The sequence below is a fragment of the Calidris pugnax genome, unplaced genomic scaffold, assembly GCF_001431845.1.
Source record: "Calidris pugnax isolate Ruff unplaced genomic scaffold, ASM143184v1 scaffold157, whole genome shotgun sequence".
In the NCBI taxonomy this organism is placed as follows: domain Eukaryota; kingdom Metazoa; phylum Chordata; class Aves; order Charadriiformes; family Scolopacidae; genus Calidris; species Calidris pugnax.
In genome coordinates, this window is record NW_015090992.1 from 3,680,770 (window position 1) to 3,695,406 (window position 14,637).

Genomic DNA, 14,637 nt, shown 5'->3' on the forward strand with positions numbered 1-14,637 from the left:
CACCTCCCTGGGCAACCTGTTCCAGTGCTCCACCACCCTCACAGTAAACAACCCCCTTCTAATCTCCAATCTAAATCTGTTCCCCTCCAGCTTGAAGCCATTGCCCCTCGTCCTGTCACTACAGGCCTTTCTAAACAGGTTCTCAGATGTAGGCCATTGAAGAAAGATAGTTGTCCCTCAGCTTTTATACTGCGCATGGGGCAGATGGGATGGAATTGGTCAGGTTTGGGTCACTTGTCCTGTCTGCTCCTCCCCACAGGTGTGACCTCTCTATGCTTTTCCATTTCAGACCCTTCAATGGGGCAAATAATGACATTAGCTGACCTTGGTTGTTATAGTAATAAGCATAAGCAAGAGCCTCTCTGCATACCATTCCTTGGCATAATCAGGTCTTACCACTCTGAGAGTGAACATATATGCTGTTAATTTCAGGATTTAGTTTGTTAGAAGAGGCCCAACTAAAAAGTACACTTACTGCACAGAAAATTGGTTCTGTTTTACCTCAAACCAGGACACTTGGTATAGCTGATATTGGACTGAGTTGCCGTTTCTGTATGTGCATGTTTCTGCATGAGGCTGGGGGCAGCATTGACTGCTGTGGGGCTGATGCCATGGATGAAGCTTGTGAGGGTCTGGTTCTCCATTCTGAGATCATATCCAAATCTGTGGTTACCACCTGTGGTTATCATCCTTAGCCTCTGCCTGCAAGGGAATTCACCAAACTGCATTGTTCATACCATGGAATAGTTCCTCAGGAAAAGCTGTTGGCGACTATTGCACATCTTCAGAAATACATTGCTCTGAAAAGAAAGAAGAGAACCTGAAGGGTTGGGAGGAGTTATCTGAGCTTCCCGTATCAGAACAGATATATATTAAGCATCCAGTGCAGAAAAGCATCCAGAACACTGGCTTTGATCAGAAGCCAGTTTCGATTGCCTTTAATGCAGGTGTAAGTCAGGAGGAGTTCTGCTAGCATTACTGTGATATGAGAGAAGTTTGCAAAATACCTCTTAGCAACAGTCAAATTTAATTTTACGTGGAAGGAGGGTGGGTGCTACTGTAGCACTGATGCTATGAGAGTTGTGATCCAATCTAACCAATGCCACAACGTTGTTCCCAGTGTTTCATATCTGAAGTAACTCTCCCAGGACCAACTGAGATAATGAAACTGGGAGTGTTTCTCATTCTTATCAGATTGAAAATTGTCATGGAAGTGAAAGTGGTGGCCTGTAAGCCAAGCTACAGCCCCAGTATTTAAATATCGTAGAATGGTTTGGTAAAGATCATCGAGCTCCAAGTCCCCTGCCCTGGGCAGGGACACCTCCCACTAGATCAGGTTGCTCAAAGCCCCATCCAGCCTGGCCTTGAACACTGCTGGGAATGGGGCTCACACAGCTTCTCTGGGCAACTTGTTCCAGTGTCTCACCACCCTCACACTAAAGAATTTATTCCTACTATCTCATCTAAATCTCCCCTCTTTAAGTCTCAAACTATTACTCCTGATACACTGATCTCATGAAGTGATACCACGCTCTCTGATCAAGAATGCCTCCCCATCTCTCCTGCAGGCCTCCTTTGAGTAGTGGAAGGCTCCTATAAGGTCTGCCTGGAGCCGTCTCTTCTCCAGGCTGAACAACCCCTACTATCTTAGCCTGTCCTCATAGGAGAGGTGCTCCAGCCCCCTGATCATCTTTGTGGCTCTCCTCTGGACTCGCTCAAACATGTCCTTCTTACGTTGGGGAGCCCCAGAACTGGATGCAGTACTCCAGATGGGGGTCTCACCAGAGTGGAGTAGAGAGAGAGAATCACCTCCCTGGACTTGCTGGCCATGCTTCTTTTGATGCAGCTCAGGATACAGTTGGCTTTCTGGGCTGCCAGTGCATGTTGCCGACTCATGTTGAGCTTCTCAACCAAGATCCCCAAGTTCTTTTCCTCAGGGCTGCTCTCATTCTGTTCTCTGCCCAGTCAAGAGGTTTTTGCTCACCATTTGTTGTTGACACGACCTGATGAGTTTTCCTTTTGCTAATGTTATGTGATTTTGAAGCAATAACTTTGCTCTGTAAGTCCAACACTATAAAGTTTTAATTGACAATATGTGATCTGGGATGGAATGACAAACCTCTCATCTCTGATTGTTGATTCAAACACAGTGCAGCAGCACGTTGGAAGTCTAATGGTGAATGAGTTCCTGCAATGGCTGAGTGATTCAGTCTAAAGCAGAGGAGTGGCCATCTCACCATTAACTTCCGCCACGTTATTGCCTAAGCAGTAAAGATGCTTTTAAAGCCCGAAGACTCTAACTAGAGCTTTCACATCAGCTTCAGCCTCTGAAGGATCCAAACCTAACGTGTCTGTGTTTAATCTCCACTGAAAATCTGGTGAGGCTGGGTTTTTTTGTCTCTTTTGAGTAAAGTGAAAGTTTCTTTATTCCAGGGAAGTAACGCTGCCTTTAGCTGTGTAGAAAAGCCTAACTGAGCTGTTGCTTGTGTGTGGGGGGGTAAGGACAGCTACATAGCCTTTAGAAAAGCAGTCTGTTTCAGAAGTGACAGGGTGAGTCTCAAAATTCTTGTTTATTTCTTCATTTCTGTTAGCTTTTAAGGGAAGACAAGGGTTAATTAGATAGCAAATACCCTCAGGAAGCAGGATGCAAAAAATATTTCAGAGGGCTGATTCACTGCAGTATTTCTGTGAAATTCAGGTCATACACTTCTCTATTTTGTATTGTTGTTCATGAAAATGCATGAGAAACCAAGTCTATCCATCCCCTTGCTTTGCACAGCCTTCAGTCACATTTTAAGAGAAAGAAAAGAAATCAGTTCCTAGTAGAGATAAGTCTCTAAGAGAAGTTAAGTGGTAAGTTTAACTTCTACAGTCCAGCTTTGCAAAGATAGTATGTAGTTCTGTATTGTGTAAAGTGATAGAAAGATGAAAGAGGAAGAGCCTTACCCTTCATTGCAAGATGCTGAACAGCAAGCTCTCCAGATAGGAAATGTCGAAGTTCTTGTTAGTTCTGATTCTGCCTTGGTGGGTTAAAGAACAGTTTGCATAGTAGAATACACACTTGGATTAGTCTTTCATTTGAATTTGACCATGGTATATAGGTACTTCTACAGACAATTTCAACATGTGACTCCTGGTACACAGAGGACCTGAGATAATGAGTTGTTTGATGAATGTTTTGGTTGCTTTTTTCTGCATTAATTGGTTTTACACAGACTTAATGTATTGAGAGGAGTGGGAAAGAGTACATATTTAATATGATTAATGTTTGCACATTCACTAGAAAATAGCTTATAAAATATGGTGTCTTCTGTTTTTCTTGGAAAAGATTTAACAGCTGTGAGTACTGTGCTTCAAAATGTGACTTTTGAAGATGCTCAGCTTGTTGTTTTAAATAAAAACTCCTTCAATGTCCTAGTGATTATTTACAGATGAGGAAGAGTGTCAAAGTAGCCACATAAGAGCACCAGGTATATTAAAGTGGGAAAAAAATTAGTTACTTGAGCTGTAGAACTCTGGAACTAACATCCTTATTATTGTAAACTGGGACATTGGCTCCATGCCACCTCAAAGTGTGTCAGTCACAAGCTCGGTCTGTGCAGTAGTACTCACCTATCCTTTGAAAGGCTTTTAAATAAACAGATGACTGCCACAGAGCCTTTGAGAGCTGGAGGTTATGGGTCTTAGTAACAAACAACAGACTGTAGGGCAAAGTTGTTTCTTTAAAGTGCCTTCATTTCCTGCCAAGAACACTCAACTAAATTGTTCCCAGTGTAGTTTTGTTTAAAGTCTTCTTTCCCTGACCTTTGTCAGGTTTCAGGATCCCTGGATTTGAACATTCAAGATCTCTGTTTTTGAATGTTACTGCAAGTGGCATGTCAGATATGACAATAGAGTCCTTGGAGTTCATGTACTGAACTCTTTGTATTTTGCTGGCGCAGAAAGAATAACTGTTTATAAACTCAGGATTAGAGTATCCCTCCATTATGCCATCAGCAAAAGGAAAAGCAGGAACTCCTCTGCTGGTTTTGTTTAGCTGCTCTTTGCTGGCAAATTGACTGGATGCTGATCTCTCAGCTATTTGGGAGAGGATTTTTTATGGCACTTAAATTCTGTTGCGTGGAGATGGGGTCTAGCACACTACATTTCTCTTTGCTTTGTTACATATTGCTTTCTGGTGGTGCTTAATTAAAAAGAAGCACCCTTTTCTCTTCCTTTCTGCCCCTCAGCAAGGCTTTGGGCAACTGTCTTCAGAATAATTTAGCACTTTCCACATACAGCCTAGTAAAATTTTCATGGACATGATTTCTCTTAAGGGAAACTGGAGCATACGTAGTCTCATGATGAGAATTCATCAGCCACAGATAGGGTAGGATTTTTGTAATGCTGTGCAGATTTAAAATATATTGCATTATTTAATTTAAATAATGCACACCATGAAATGTTTACTTTCTGTCTTTAATCTCTGTCCTTAAACCTTCAGTACTAAAACAAATGTATAATTGAGGTTGCCCCATCTATGCTATCACCTAATAGTTGCCTGCCTTTACTGATGATAATACTCTTCCGCATGTATAAGAACAAACAAGGTTCTGATGCAGTATTTATTTTTTCAGTCAGATTGGCTGTCAAAGCCATTCTTTGTTGCCAGAGTAGGTTAGATGGAACACCACAAAGTCTATGCTCTTCCTTTTGTAAGAATGACAAGGCCAAGTATTCCTCTGTAGAGAAGATGAATAGAGCTATAAGGGAAGTGGCAGCTTCACTGTTGCTGTCTACTTATCCTACACAGTCCAATACAAAATTAAGACCACTTCTGAATTCCTGAAGGTGATTCAAGAAAAATAACAAACTCTATATATTTCTATGGGAAACATGAATTATTGCTGTGCAATATTGTAAGTTGCACTCTAACTAGGTTCTGTAAGGTTTGCAGAAATAAATAAGAAATAGAAAACAAATTGGAAAAGTCTTGCTTGGAGATTTTTTTCCTACAGAGAAGAGTGCTGAAGCTATGGTGAATGCTTAGAGGCGCCATCAGTCATTTTAGGAGCAGTTAGGTAAGACTTCTAAATTGTCACATAGTATTTTGTCTACTAAATTTATACATGCATTATGTATTACACAAGATTCATTGAATTTCCATCTCTATGATAATTTAAGAGCCTCTCTCTTACCTCTCTCTGGGTAAATATTTAAAGAGGACAAATAGTTAATTCCTTAATACTTTAAAAAGTAGGTTTGTTTTGTTTTGTTTTGTTTTAAATGCTCATCAAGTTAGGGGTTTGCCAGTTTTTAAGGCTACCTTGTTATATATTTGCTTTTCAGCTCATAATTACTAGAAAATGATGGTAAAACAGTAACAAACTGACAGGGCCATACTTGAGCTTACCCCTAATGTATATTGTTTCCATATCCTTAGGGACATGAAGCCTTTTGGGGCGGCTTTCAAGGGGAAGAGCTGGTAGACTGCTCTGAAGTTGACACGTGCTTCTGTGAGAAAAAGAGCAGAGCCTGGTGGACCTGTGATAGGGAGCAACTGTTCTCACATACCTGCATTTAGTCCCAGGTGTGCTTTTCTGCCAACTGCTACAGAGCAGAAGATTAGCAGACATGTCCATAGCACTCAAGCAAGTCTTTAATAAAGATAAGACCTTCCGCCCAAAACGTAAGTTTGAACCTGGAACCCAGAGGTTTGAACTTCACAAACGAGCGCAGGCCTCTCTCAACTCAGGCGTGGACTTGAAAGCAGCTGTGCAGCTTCCCAATGGAGAAGACCAAAATGACTGGGTGGCTGTCCATGTTGTTGACTTCTTCAATAGGATCAACCTCATTTATGGAACTATCTGTGAGTTCTGCACAGAGAGGACCTGCCCAGTGATGTCTGGAGGCCCTAAGTATGAGTACCGGTGGCAGGACGACATGAAGTACAAGAAGCCCACAGCATTGCCAGCACCCCAATATATGAATCTTCTCATGGACTGGATCGAGGTGCAAATCAACAATGAGGATATATTTCCTACGAGCGTAGGTAAGTGCAAGGACCTAAAGTATAAACTGCCTGTTGTTCTGTGTACTGGGGTGTTCTCCTCCCACCTGCGTTCTTAAGGATTGTGAAATTCAAGCGTTTAAACAGCAGATGGGGAGGAGGTGAGTGTCTTGCAGGAACAGTGTGAGGTGTATGACATGTTAATTGTGGCTGCTAGATATGGTGGGCTTTATTAGCCTAAAATGTTTTCATTCTAGCCATTTGCCCCTGGTAAGACTCTCAGGTTTATTACTAGGGGCGGTCACTATTGCATTATTAGTTTGTTGATAACTAATCAAGTTTGCATTGCTTTGCACTTTGCCTGGCTGCTTAGGCTGATACCGAATGGATGGACAGCAGCGCCTAACTGGGGTAGTATCCTCCCTTTGAAACATGTACAGGCAGTGGAGAGGCAGGAATGCAGTGAACTCTGCCCTCCCACCCTTTCTGACTTCCCATCCAAAACTGACAAATAGTGGATTATTCTCCAAATTACTGTTTCTAGGACGACATATAACTAACAAGCTACCTATAACAGGCCAGGTGAGGCAGCTGGCAGACAGCAGCACAATTTTCCTTTTATAATACTCTAGTCAGTTTTCCTGAAAAGTGGGGCAAGTAGGTAGAAGTATCTTTGTTGGAATAGATTCCTCTGGCTGAGAAGGACTTTGCAGAAGAGTGCATTGTGCAGAGAGCCTAAATCTTTAGCTGTAGACGCAGGTAATAAAAAAAGACAGGATTCTATACCTTAGACACGTCAGTGTACTTAGGTTATTTTTAGCAGTTTTAGTTAGTGAGTCCTGATTCACTTCTTGTAAGTGGGAAAACTGGGAGTTTGCTGTAAGAAATGTGGGATGTTCTATATAAGTACTTGGCCCAGATGAGTAGCAAACAAGAAGAATGCTCATTTGTTAAAATAAGTTCAGCCAAATATTTTGCAGTTTATATGCAGCTAGGGCCTGCAGCCAACTGGTAGATGATACATCCAGAGGTTGCATCTGTCAGTATTTCCTGACCTTTGAAATACATTATTCTTGGGCTGGACAGTTATTTGTCTGGACAAACCTGTGGTTTGTTTCACGGTTCCTATCACCTCTCTTTTCTATGCTAGTAGGTAGAAAGAAAGCAGTAACTACCTTACTTTAACCTGGACTTTGCTAGCACAGCAAGAAGGAGGATTTCAAAGGCAGTGGTATCATATACACAAAAGTGTAATATAAAATAGGTTTGATTTCTCAAGTATTTGTTGTTAGATGGTTCTTCAGAGTGAATGATTTTTGAAATTAAAAGTGGGTTGAAGGTGCGGTGAAGTACGTGATTTTGCTTTCATTGGTATTTCTGCAAGCTTTTGTTACATCACGTTTCCATCTTGGAGTATTCCAATGACACTCTGTGCTCTTGCAGTTTGCATATGCAGAAAATGTCTGTCTGCAAGCATGGGAGCAGGTAACATGCTGGCATGCTGATGAGCTCTACTTAACCAGAAATAATCTATAACACACAAGTTTTCAGATCTAGGTGCTCCCCCCTTATGTTTTTATTAAGGTACATCTGGATGAACTTTTATCCAGAAGGCTTACCTATTGTAAGCTTAAGAACTGAATCAGTAACTACCCTCAATCTACTGTTTTTCTTCTCCCAGCAGCTTCTGCTGTTGTAGTTTAAATCAAATCTGAATAAACTGAGGAAGGGGAAAGACCTGTGGTCTCTAGAATAGGAGTGGACTCTGATACAAGTCAGAACAGAAATACTTGATATCTGTGAAAAATCCTTGTCTCACTCTGAATTGACCCAAAGGAAGAGGAAGAGTCTGCTTGAGCCTTCGTGGAGTGGTAGACTGTGCCATGGTTGTATTACAGACCTGTATTATAGACCTGGACAGTCCCATAAAGAGATTTTATAGATACCTTTTGGGGCATTACTCCATAAAGCAGCTCTTGCATCCACATCCTACTCTCCCCTCCTCTTGAGCCTTAGTTGCAGATACCATGGTGGTCACCTGCAGTTCTCAGTATCTTTTTGATTTACTGATTTGTGGTGTGAAACTGTTGGTAAAATTGCTTGGGAGGACCTTAGATCTTACAGTTTAGAAACAAATGCACACTGCATTGAATTTTGCATTCTGGGTACCTCTCTCTCAGCAAATCCCTATTTAGGCACCCAGAACAGTCAAAGGGAAGTTTGTTCCTGGGGTGTGTTTAAACAGTCTGTTCCTGGGCAAGTTACTTTTCTTTCAAGGGAATCTTTCTGATTGATTTGTACATCAATCCCCTATGTGTAAAATGGTGATGATACTATCAACCAGTTTGTCTGAATACTGCTGTTGAATGAAACACAGTCACTCACCATGTATATTGTTAACATATTTTGCTTTTCACAATTGGATCACAGAGAGACCCTTTGTTCCTGTGTTGGGTACTGCTTGCTCCTACCTGTTTTGCAGCAGCCTTTGGTCAGATGTACCATAGGCTTAGTATTAATGCAAACCTCTATTTTCATTCAGAGAAATCTACGATGGTGAAAATGATGACTGTTCAGTCTTCAAAGCAGTTGAAATAGATCTTGAAAAATGATATACACAGATGTGAAAACACAACAGGTTTAAGTATGTCCTTACTAATAGCACAATAGTTTTGAAGCATTGAGTGGTTGTAACTTAAGAAGATTAATTTATTGCTTTGAATCTTTGTAGCATATGGTCTGCAGAGAATAGTTCTGGAAAAAACGTATGTCCAGTGAATGGGATTTGGGCTGACATTGCGATTAGCAAATGAGTTTGGTTACAGGATCCACAGTGGGATTCACAGGAGCCGCACACAGAAATGTGAAAGCATTTTTCTCAGCCTAATCCTATTAAACTTGTCCTCTTCCATTTGACATATCTCATGCAAACTATCTCAAAACGAATTTCAAGAACTGTGATTAAGTACAGCTTTCATTGAGGAGCTATTTCCAAGGAAAATAACTTAAAGACAGGGATAGCCAGGCTTGGTGGGCTTTTTTCATGTGGTGGTGGTGGTGTTTCTCTGTGGTTTAAAAAAAGCCATGAACGGAGTTGAGTTAAAATTGTAACGAATGTTATATTTAACCCTCTCAGTGTTTACATTGGCATGATGACCTTGACCACTTACCAGTCACGGAACTTCCTGTGGTCTGGTGCTGTTTCCTCTCTGCTTTCTCCAGCGATTTGGTTCTACTCATTTGCTGGTAAACAGCCTTTTCCTCCAGCCACTCTCCTACTAATACTGAACTGGTTGGCAGGAGAAAAGGAAGCTAATATGGGAACAGAAGAGCTGTCAACAGTTGTGTGCAGGTGACAAAAAGGGACTACTTTGTATAGCAAAGCTTTAAAGACTGTCTATGTAAAATGGCCACACAGCTTGTAGATTTTAGACATGATAATTTAATTATTTTTATTTCCATTATTCTCAGTTTCCTTTATCCATTTTAAGTGGGTTTAAGGCATGTAAGAGGCAACAGTTCTGGAAACAAGTTCTCAGTATCAGCCACAGATATACCCGGGCCTGTCTCGGGTCTCACTGAGTGAGAATGTAGGAGCAGAACAGAGGAGAGTTCACTCTGTGTGCCTGCTCAGGCCACTCTGGTGAAACTATCCTTATCGGTCCCCAGCATGGATTTTTGTAGTGTGCTGAAGTTTTAGTTAGCTTTAGGGTAAACTGTTTTTTCTTCAGTAAATACTAGGTGCTCTTGCAGGCATCTAGTAGTCTTACTATTTTAAACACCTTTCAAGGGATACATTTCCCAGGCTCATATGGACAATTTAAATACTCCATAACCTCAAAAGTACTGTCACTCTCCCCACATCCCATACTTTTTTTATTTCTGTGCTAATCATTTGGAGTGGGAAGCAGCAGATCCTTGGGACAGCTGCAGTTTTTGGTGGGCTGGAATTGTCAGCTTTCACCATATCTGTTTGGGCAGTGTCAAAACAGGAGCTAAGAAAGCAAGTAGCTTTCTACTGCTGTGCTTCCTTCAGACCCTGATTCCCAAACAAGACCACTTCAGTTGCCTTAGTTTTTTTCTCTTCCTCATTGCAGCCTTAAACTGGGAGTAATTTTGGCTTGTTTAGTTTTTCAGTGAATGGAATGTTTTTTTCTGTTGTAACACTGGCTGGGAAAGATACCCAGATATTTAAGGCCACAGGGGATTATTTCATTTATTCTAATCTGACCTCGAGCATAACACAGGCCAGAGAACCACCATGTGATTTCTTCATCAGGTCCATAGTTTGAAATGAGAAGACGGAGAGTTCTGCTGAAATAAACAAGAACACAAACTTCTTTTCTGAGCTTACATAATAAAAAACTTGTCCCAATGAGGACAATAAAGCAGTTGAGAGGGGGCCAAGAGAGGTTGTGCTGTCTTCATGCTTCAGGTTTTTCAAGATCAGGCTGGATAAGGCCTGAGCAACCTTATCTGATGTCTATATGAAGCAGAAAGCTGGGATGCAGACCTCCCAGCCTGAATTGTCCTGCTATTCTTAATTCAGACTTCAGTACTGACGGACTGCTTCTGGAACAAGAGCTAAATTGATTAGAAATTGATTAAGCAGTTTAAGAAACTGCAGTTTGGCATTTAATGTACAAAAGTACTTTGTACGAAGTACAAAATTGCTTTTAGGCTATGAGAGTTTTTGTAGAGGAGGATTTCAAAGGTTATTAAGTTACTGTAATTGAATAGCCTAGCTATGGCTGATCAAGATGATCATACTTTTAAAGTGTTTAAAGCCTAGGACTTCAGCTGAAAAACCAATGTATCTTTAGAAAGGTCCATGGTTAACTAGGAAACTTTGGTAGCAGCAGAGTTTTTGCACAGAGCATGTGTATGATGCTACTTCCAAAAGAGGAGCCTAATATGTCACTGCAATGAATTTACAAAAGCAGACCAAGACTCTGGAGGACTGTTGTGTGATTCAAAACAATCACTAAATCAAGAACTAAACTTTTTCGATTCTTTCTTACTGATACTGTGGTAGAATTTTTCTGGTTCTCTGGCCAGTAGTAATAGTTGCCACTTGCGGCACTCTTCTGCAGGGGCAGGGGAGCAGCTGGCTGGTGGGTGCAAAGAGAGATCCCTCAGCTGCTTTTACTGACCAAAGGCCTCTTCACCATACAGCCTGTAGAAATGTGGGGAGAATGTTTGACATCACTGACGCTGTCTTACAACTGTCTGTGTCTTCCTGCTCTTCCAAAACTATGTGGGGGTACCCATGGTGTGGGCAAAGTGGCATTTGCTGACATTTGCTGTGTATACTTTTTCTTCATTCTTTGCAGCCATTGCAGTTGCATCATCTAAGAACTGCCATTGCTTCATGCACACCTGCCTTGCAAAAAAAATGTGCAATCTCTACAGCTGGTTTGTCTCCTTCATTTTAAGACAAAGCTTTGCCAGGAGCTGAAAGGAGGGGTCGGATTGCTGGCTGTTAACTGATCATTCAGTCTCCCAGTCGTGGATGCATATAGATGTAGGCTACCAGCTGAAGACTGTTGTAAATTCCAAACAATCATTTTTGCTTGATCTTTACAACTGTCACACCAATGCTGGATTTGGGCTAAAGAAGAATTTTGTTTTCTAAAGCTTATTTTTTCACTGCTGATGCCCTTTCTTGTCTTTCCTTCAGCATGGATGTGCTTGCCAAGAGCTTTGAGTTAATCTCTTGTGCAAATGAAATAAAGTTCTGCAAGAAATAGACTATTGTATAGTTGTAGCTTTCCTCTAGTCACTAAACTTTGTGAATTGTGTGCATATATGTATGTTACAGCAAAGTTAGAGCTGCAGCACAGCTATCATCTTAGTAAGTTTTGTGTCTTGAAGTATGTGTGCTTGGAAAATATCAGATAAATATTTTACAACCAGATTATATGTCAGAGCTTCCTCTTTCTCTCTTCTTTTTCCTGTTCCTGTGTTTCAGGATCTAGAAGATGCTTCAATGTAAGCTAAGCTGGTTGAGAAATCAGTCCACAAAACTAGTAGGCTTGAAGAGTACCATCAAAGAAGACTGGTAAAATTTTGTGTTGGTGTCTTGTGTATGGGAGTGATGCAGTTGGCCAGATGGATAGCTATCTGGTATTCTTAGCATTGCATTACTTTCTTGCTGACTGATTATACTTTGGAGCAATTTGATTCCCTGGTTTTGTCTGGTGTCTAAAAGTGCTTCATTTGTCTAGGCATTCTTCTTATACAAGAACAGGGACTGAAGCATAGGAGTATTGTACAGAATCCTCAAGCCCAGTCATTGTTGGCTGACAACTGACTGCTCCCAAAGCTATCCTCCCCAGTCATTGTCCCCAGTGTACCTTCCTGACCTGATGCTAGGTGTGCCATCTGAGGCACATGCAGGTCTGCCTACAGCTCAGACATGTAAATTAACCCGTTCTTCTGTCTAGTTCTGATAATAATAGAAAATAAGTGCAGTAGAAAGTAAGTGCAAATTCTTTAGCATAAATTTGCTTTTCCATGAGAAGGATCTGGCACTGCTGGTACGAAGGAATGGTGCCTCATCTAGAGAACACATATTAGAAATCTGATGCCTCATATGCTAGCTTTTCTGTGTTATGGCAATCATTAAAGGCTAAAAAGCACTTTTTCTAACACACAGAAAAGCAGGTCTCAGCAGATCTCTTCTTCCATTCTCTGTGCTACAGAAACTTTAAAAAAAAAAAAAAAAAAAGAAATTTTGTCTATATGTATTGGTAGTGTGACAGCACCGAGAGGCCCTGATGGAGCTGGCAGTTACATCACACATTTCCAAAGGGAGATGACAGCTGGTCCAAGGAGCTTCAAACCCAAACCGAACGGACGGGCTCAGGGTAGCAACGCAGGGCAGAAATGCAGAAGAATGTAATGGTCATCCTGCTACCACAGAGAAAAGAAAGGAATAGGATGAAGCCAAACCTTGTGTTTTTTGGTTCAATGAGTGGCTCATTAGACCATGCTGTTGGCCTAGAAATTTTGGGGAAACTGGGACGTGTTTTCAGCAGATCTCTTCTTCCATTCTCTGCGCTACAGAAACTTTAAAAAAAAAAAAAAAAAGGATAAAAACTTGAGTGGTAGCATGGGTGGTAGAAGGAAAGGTCATGAAAAGAGGGATGTTAGCTGGCTCTGCAAAGGCTGAAAGGTTTCAGGATCTCTACTCACTCTGGTGCTGCTTTAGGAGGAAGAAAGAAGTTTAGAACACCTGAAAGAAACGGTGTCCCACGTGGGAACTGGAGTGGTCTGTCCTGTACTTGGGGGGTCTGATGATTGTATGATGATATAATCTGATGATTATAGTGCGTTACCTTTATGGCATCCTGGGGCTGAGCTTGTGCCCAACTCAGAAGGGTGGGAAATGCGTTACCTTGAACATACTTTGCCTTGGAAAGTAGGTTTGTGTGAACTGAGTAGTCAGCATCTCAGTGTTGTGTGCGTTCCTTTCCCTGATGAACAAAGAGAATAACTCCTCATTGGAAACCTTATAGAACAGACTTTGTCTGATATACTGCAAAGCAGAAGATGTGTAGGAGTAGCATTTACAGATCATAATGACTTTTGCTGGTTAATTTTTTGGAACCCAAATGAAATAAGATTCTCAAGTATCAGATTTCTTAGTGGCTAGTTTTGGCCTATGCTTAGTTTGCCAAATGCAAGTTGTTATTTAAGCTCAGAAATATTGTAGAAAATTCATGGTAGTCTCTACTCCCATGGAGTATTTTTATCCTTAAGGTCAATCTTTTGGGGATAACTCTGGTACTTTTAGGGCATGTTTTATGCAGAATCTAGCTAAGGAAAGAGGAATATGTCAGTGGAGTCTTCAGCTGCCCACGGCATATGCTAACAGTCATCAGAATAAAGTGTGGTCAAAGAGGTATGAAAATTAAATAATCTAGTCCCATTGAAAGTACAAGATCAGTTTAACTTCACTGTGGAGTGGCTGGAGTGCTACAGTGGTACAGTTCAAAATTCTGGAAAGTCTAAAGCAAAGTCTTCACTTCAGTCAGGTATATGCACCAATACTGTCTTTAGCTTTGGCCATCTTCTTTAAAATAGAATTTTGGCTTTCTAGATTCACATAGAGTATGGAATTCAAATTCCATTCAAATTCGAATAGAGCAAAATTAGAAACCTTACCAGAGGAAAACACATTTGTTTCTTTTAAATTAGGTCCTTGTGTCTTTTTTAGATATTTTTTGAAGGAAAGTCAAATATGTTTCTTCATTTTATGTTTCTGTGATGAGCAAGGCATTTTTAAATGGATAATTGTTTTCCTGTCAAAAGTGAGTTTTGACAATAGAATTGTCTGTATTAGCCAGTTGTGCTCTAGTATTCCCAAACTATGTTTTCTGCAATCTCCTTGCTAGTGGAAACTGAAAAAAGTAAGCAGCACAGAAGTTTTTGAAGTGTATTTTTGTGTATAGATCCACACTGAGTGGTAGAAAGTAAAGTAACTGAAAACATTTGAACAATCAGAACAAAAATAGTTACTTGTCAGCTTATGTCCCGTGTTTCAATGGACTATGTGTGTGCTTGGATTCTAACACTCCCAACTGTTCCTCGCTGGGTGACTGCCTTACTTCAGGAAAACTTAAATAAAAATTAAAAGCTTTGGT

The 14,637-nt window shown here is 40.8% G+C and overlaps 1 protein-coding gene across 1 annotated transcript in view; it reads left to right on the top strand.

The window, feature by feature from the left end:
• The window catches only part of MOB3B (MOB kinase activator 3B), a 102,299-nt gene that overhangs the window by 41,878 nt on the left and 45,784 nt on the right, over window positions 1–14,637 (top strand). The window contains exon 3 of the mRNA XM_014954820.1: window positions 5,423–6,031. Coding sequence (XP_014810306.1) covers window positions 5,614–6,031 — 418 coding nt within the window. The 5' untranslated portion in view covers window positions 5,423–5,613. The remainder of the gene's footprint in view (window positions 1–5,422; window positions 6,032–14,637) is intronic.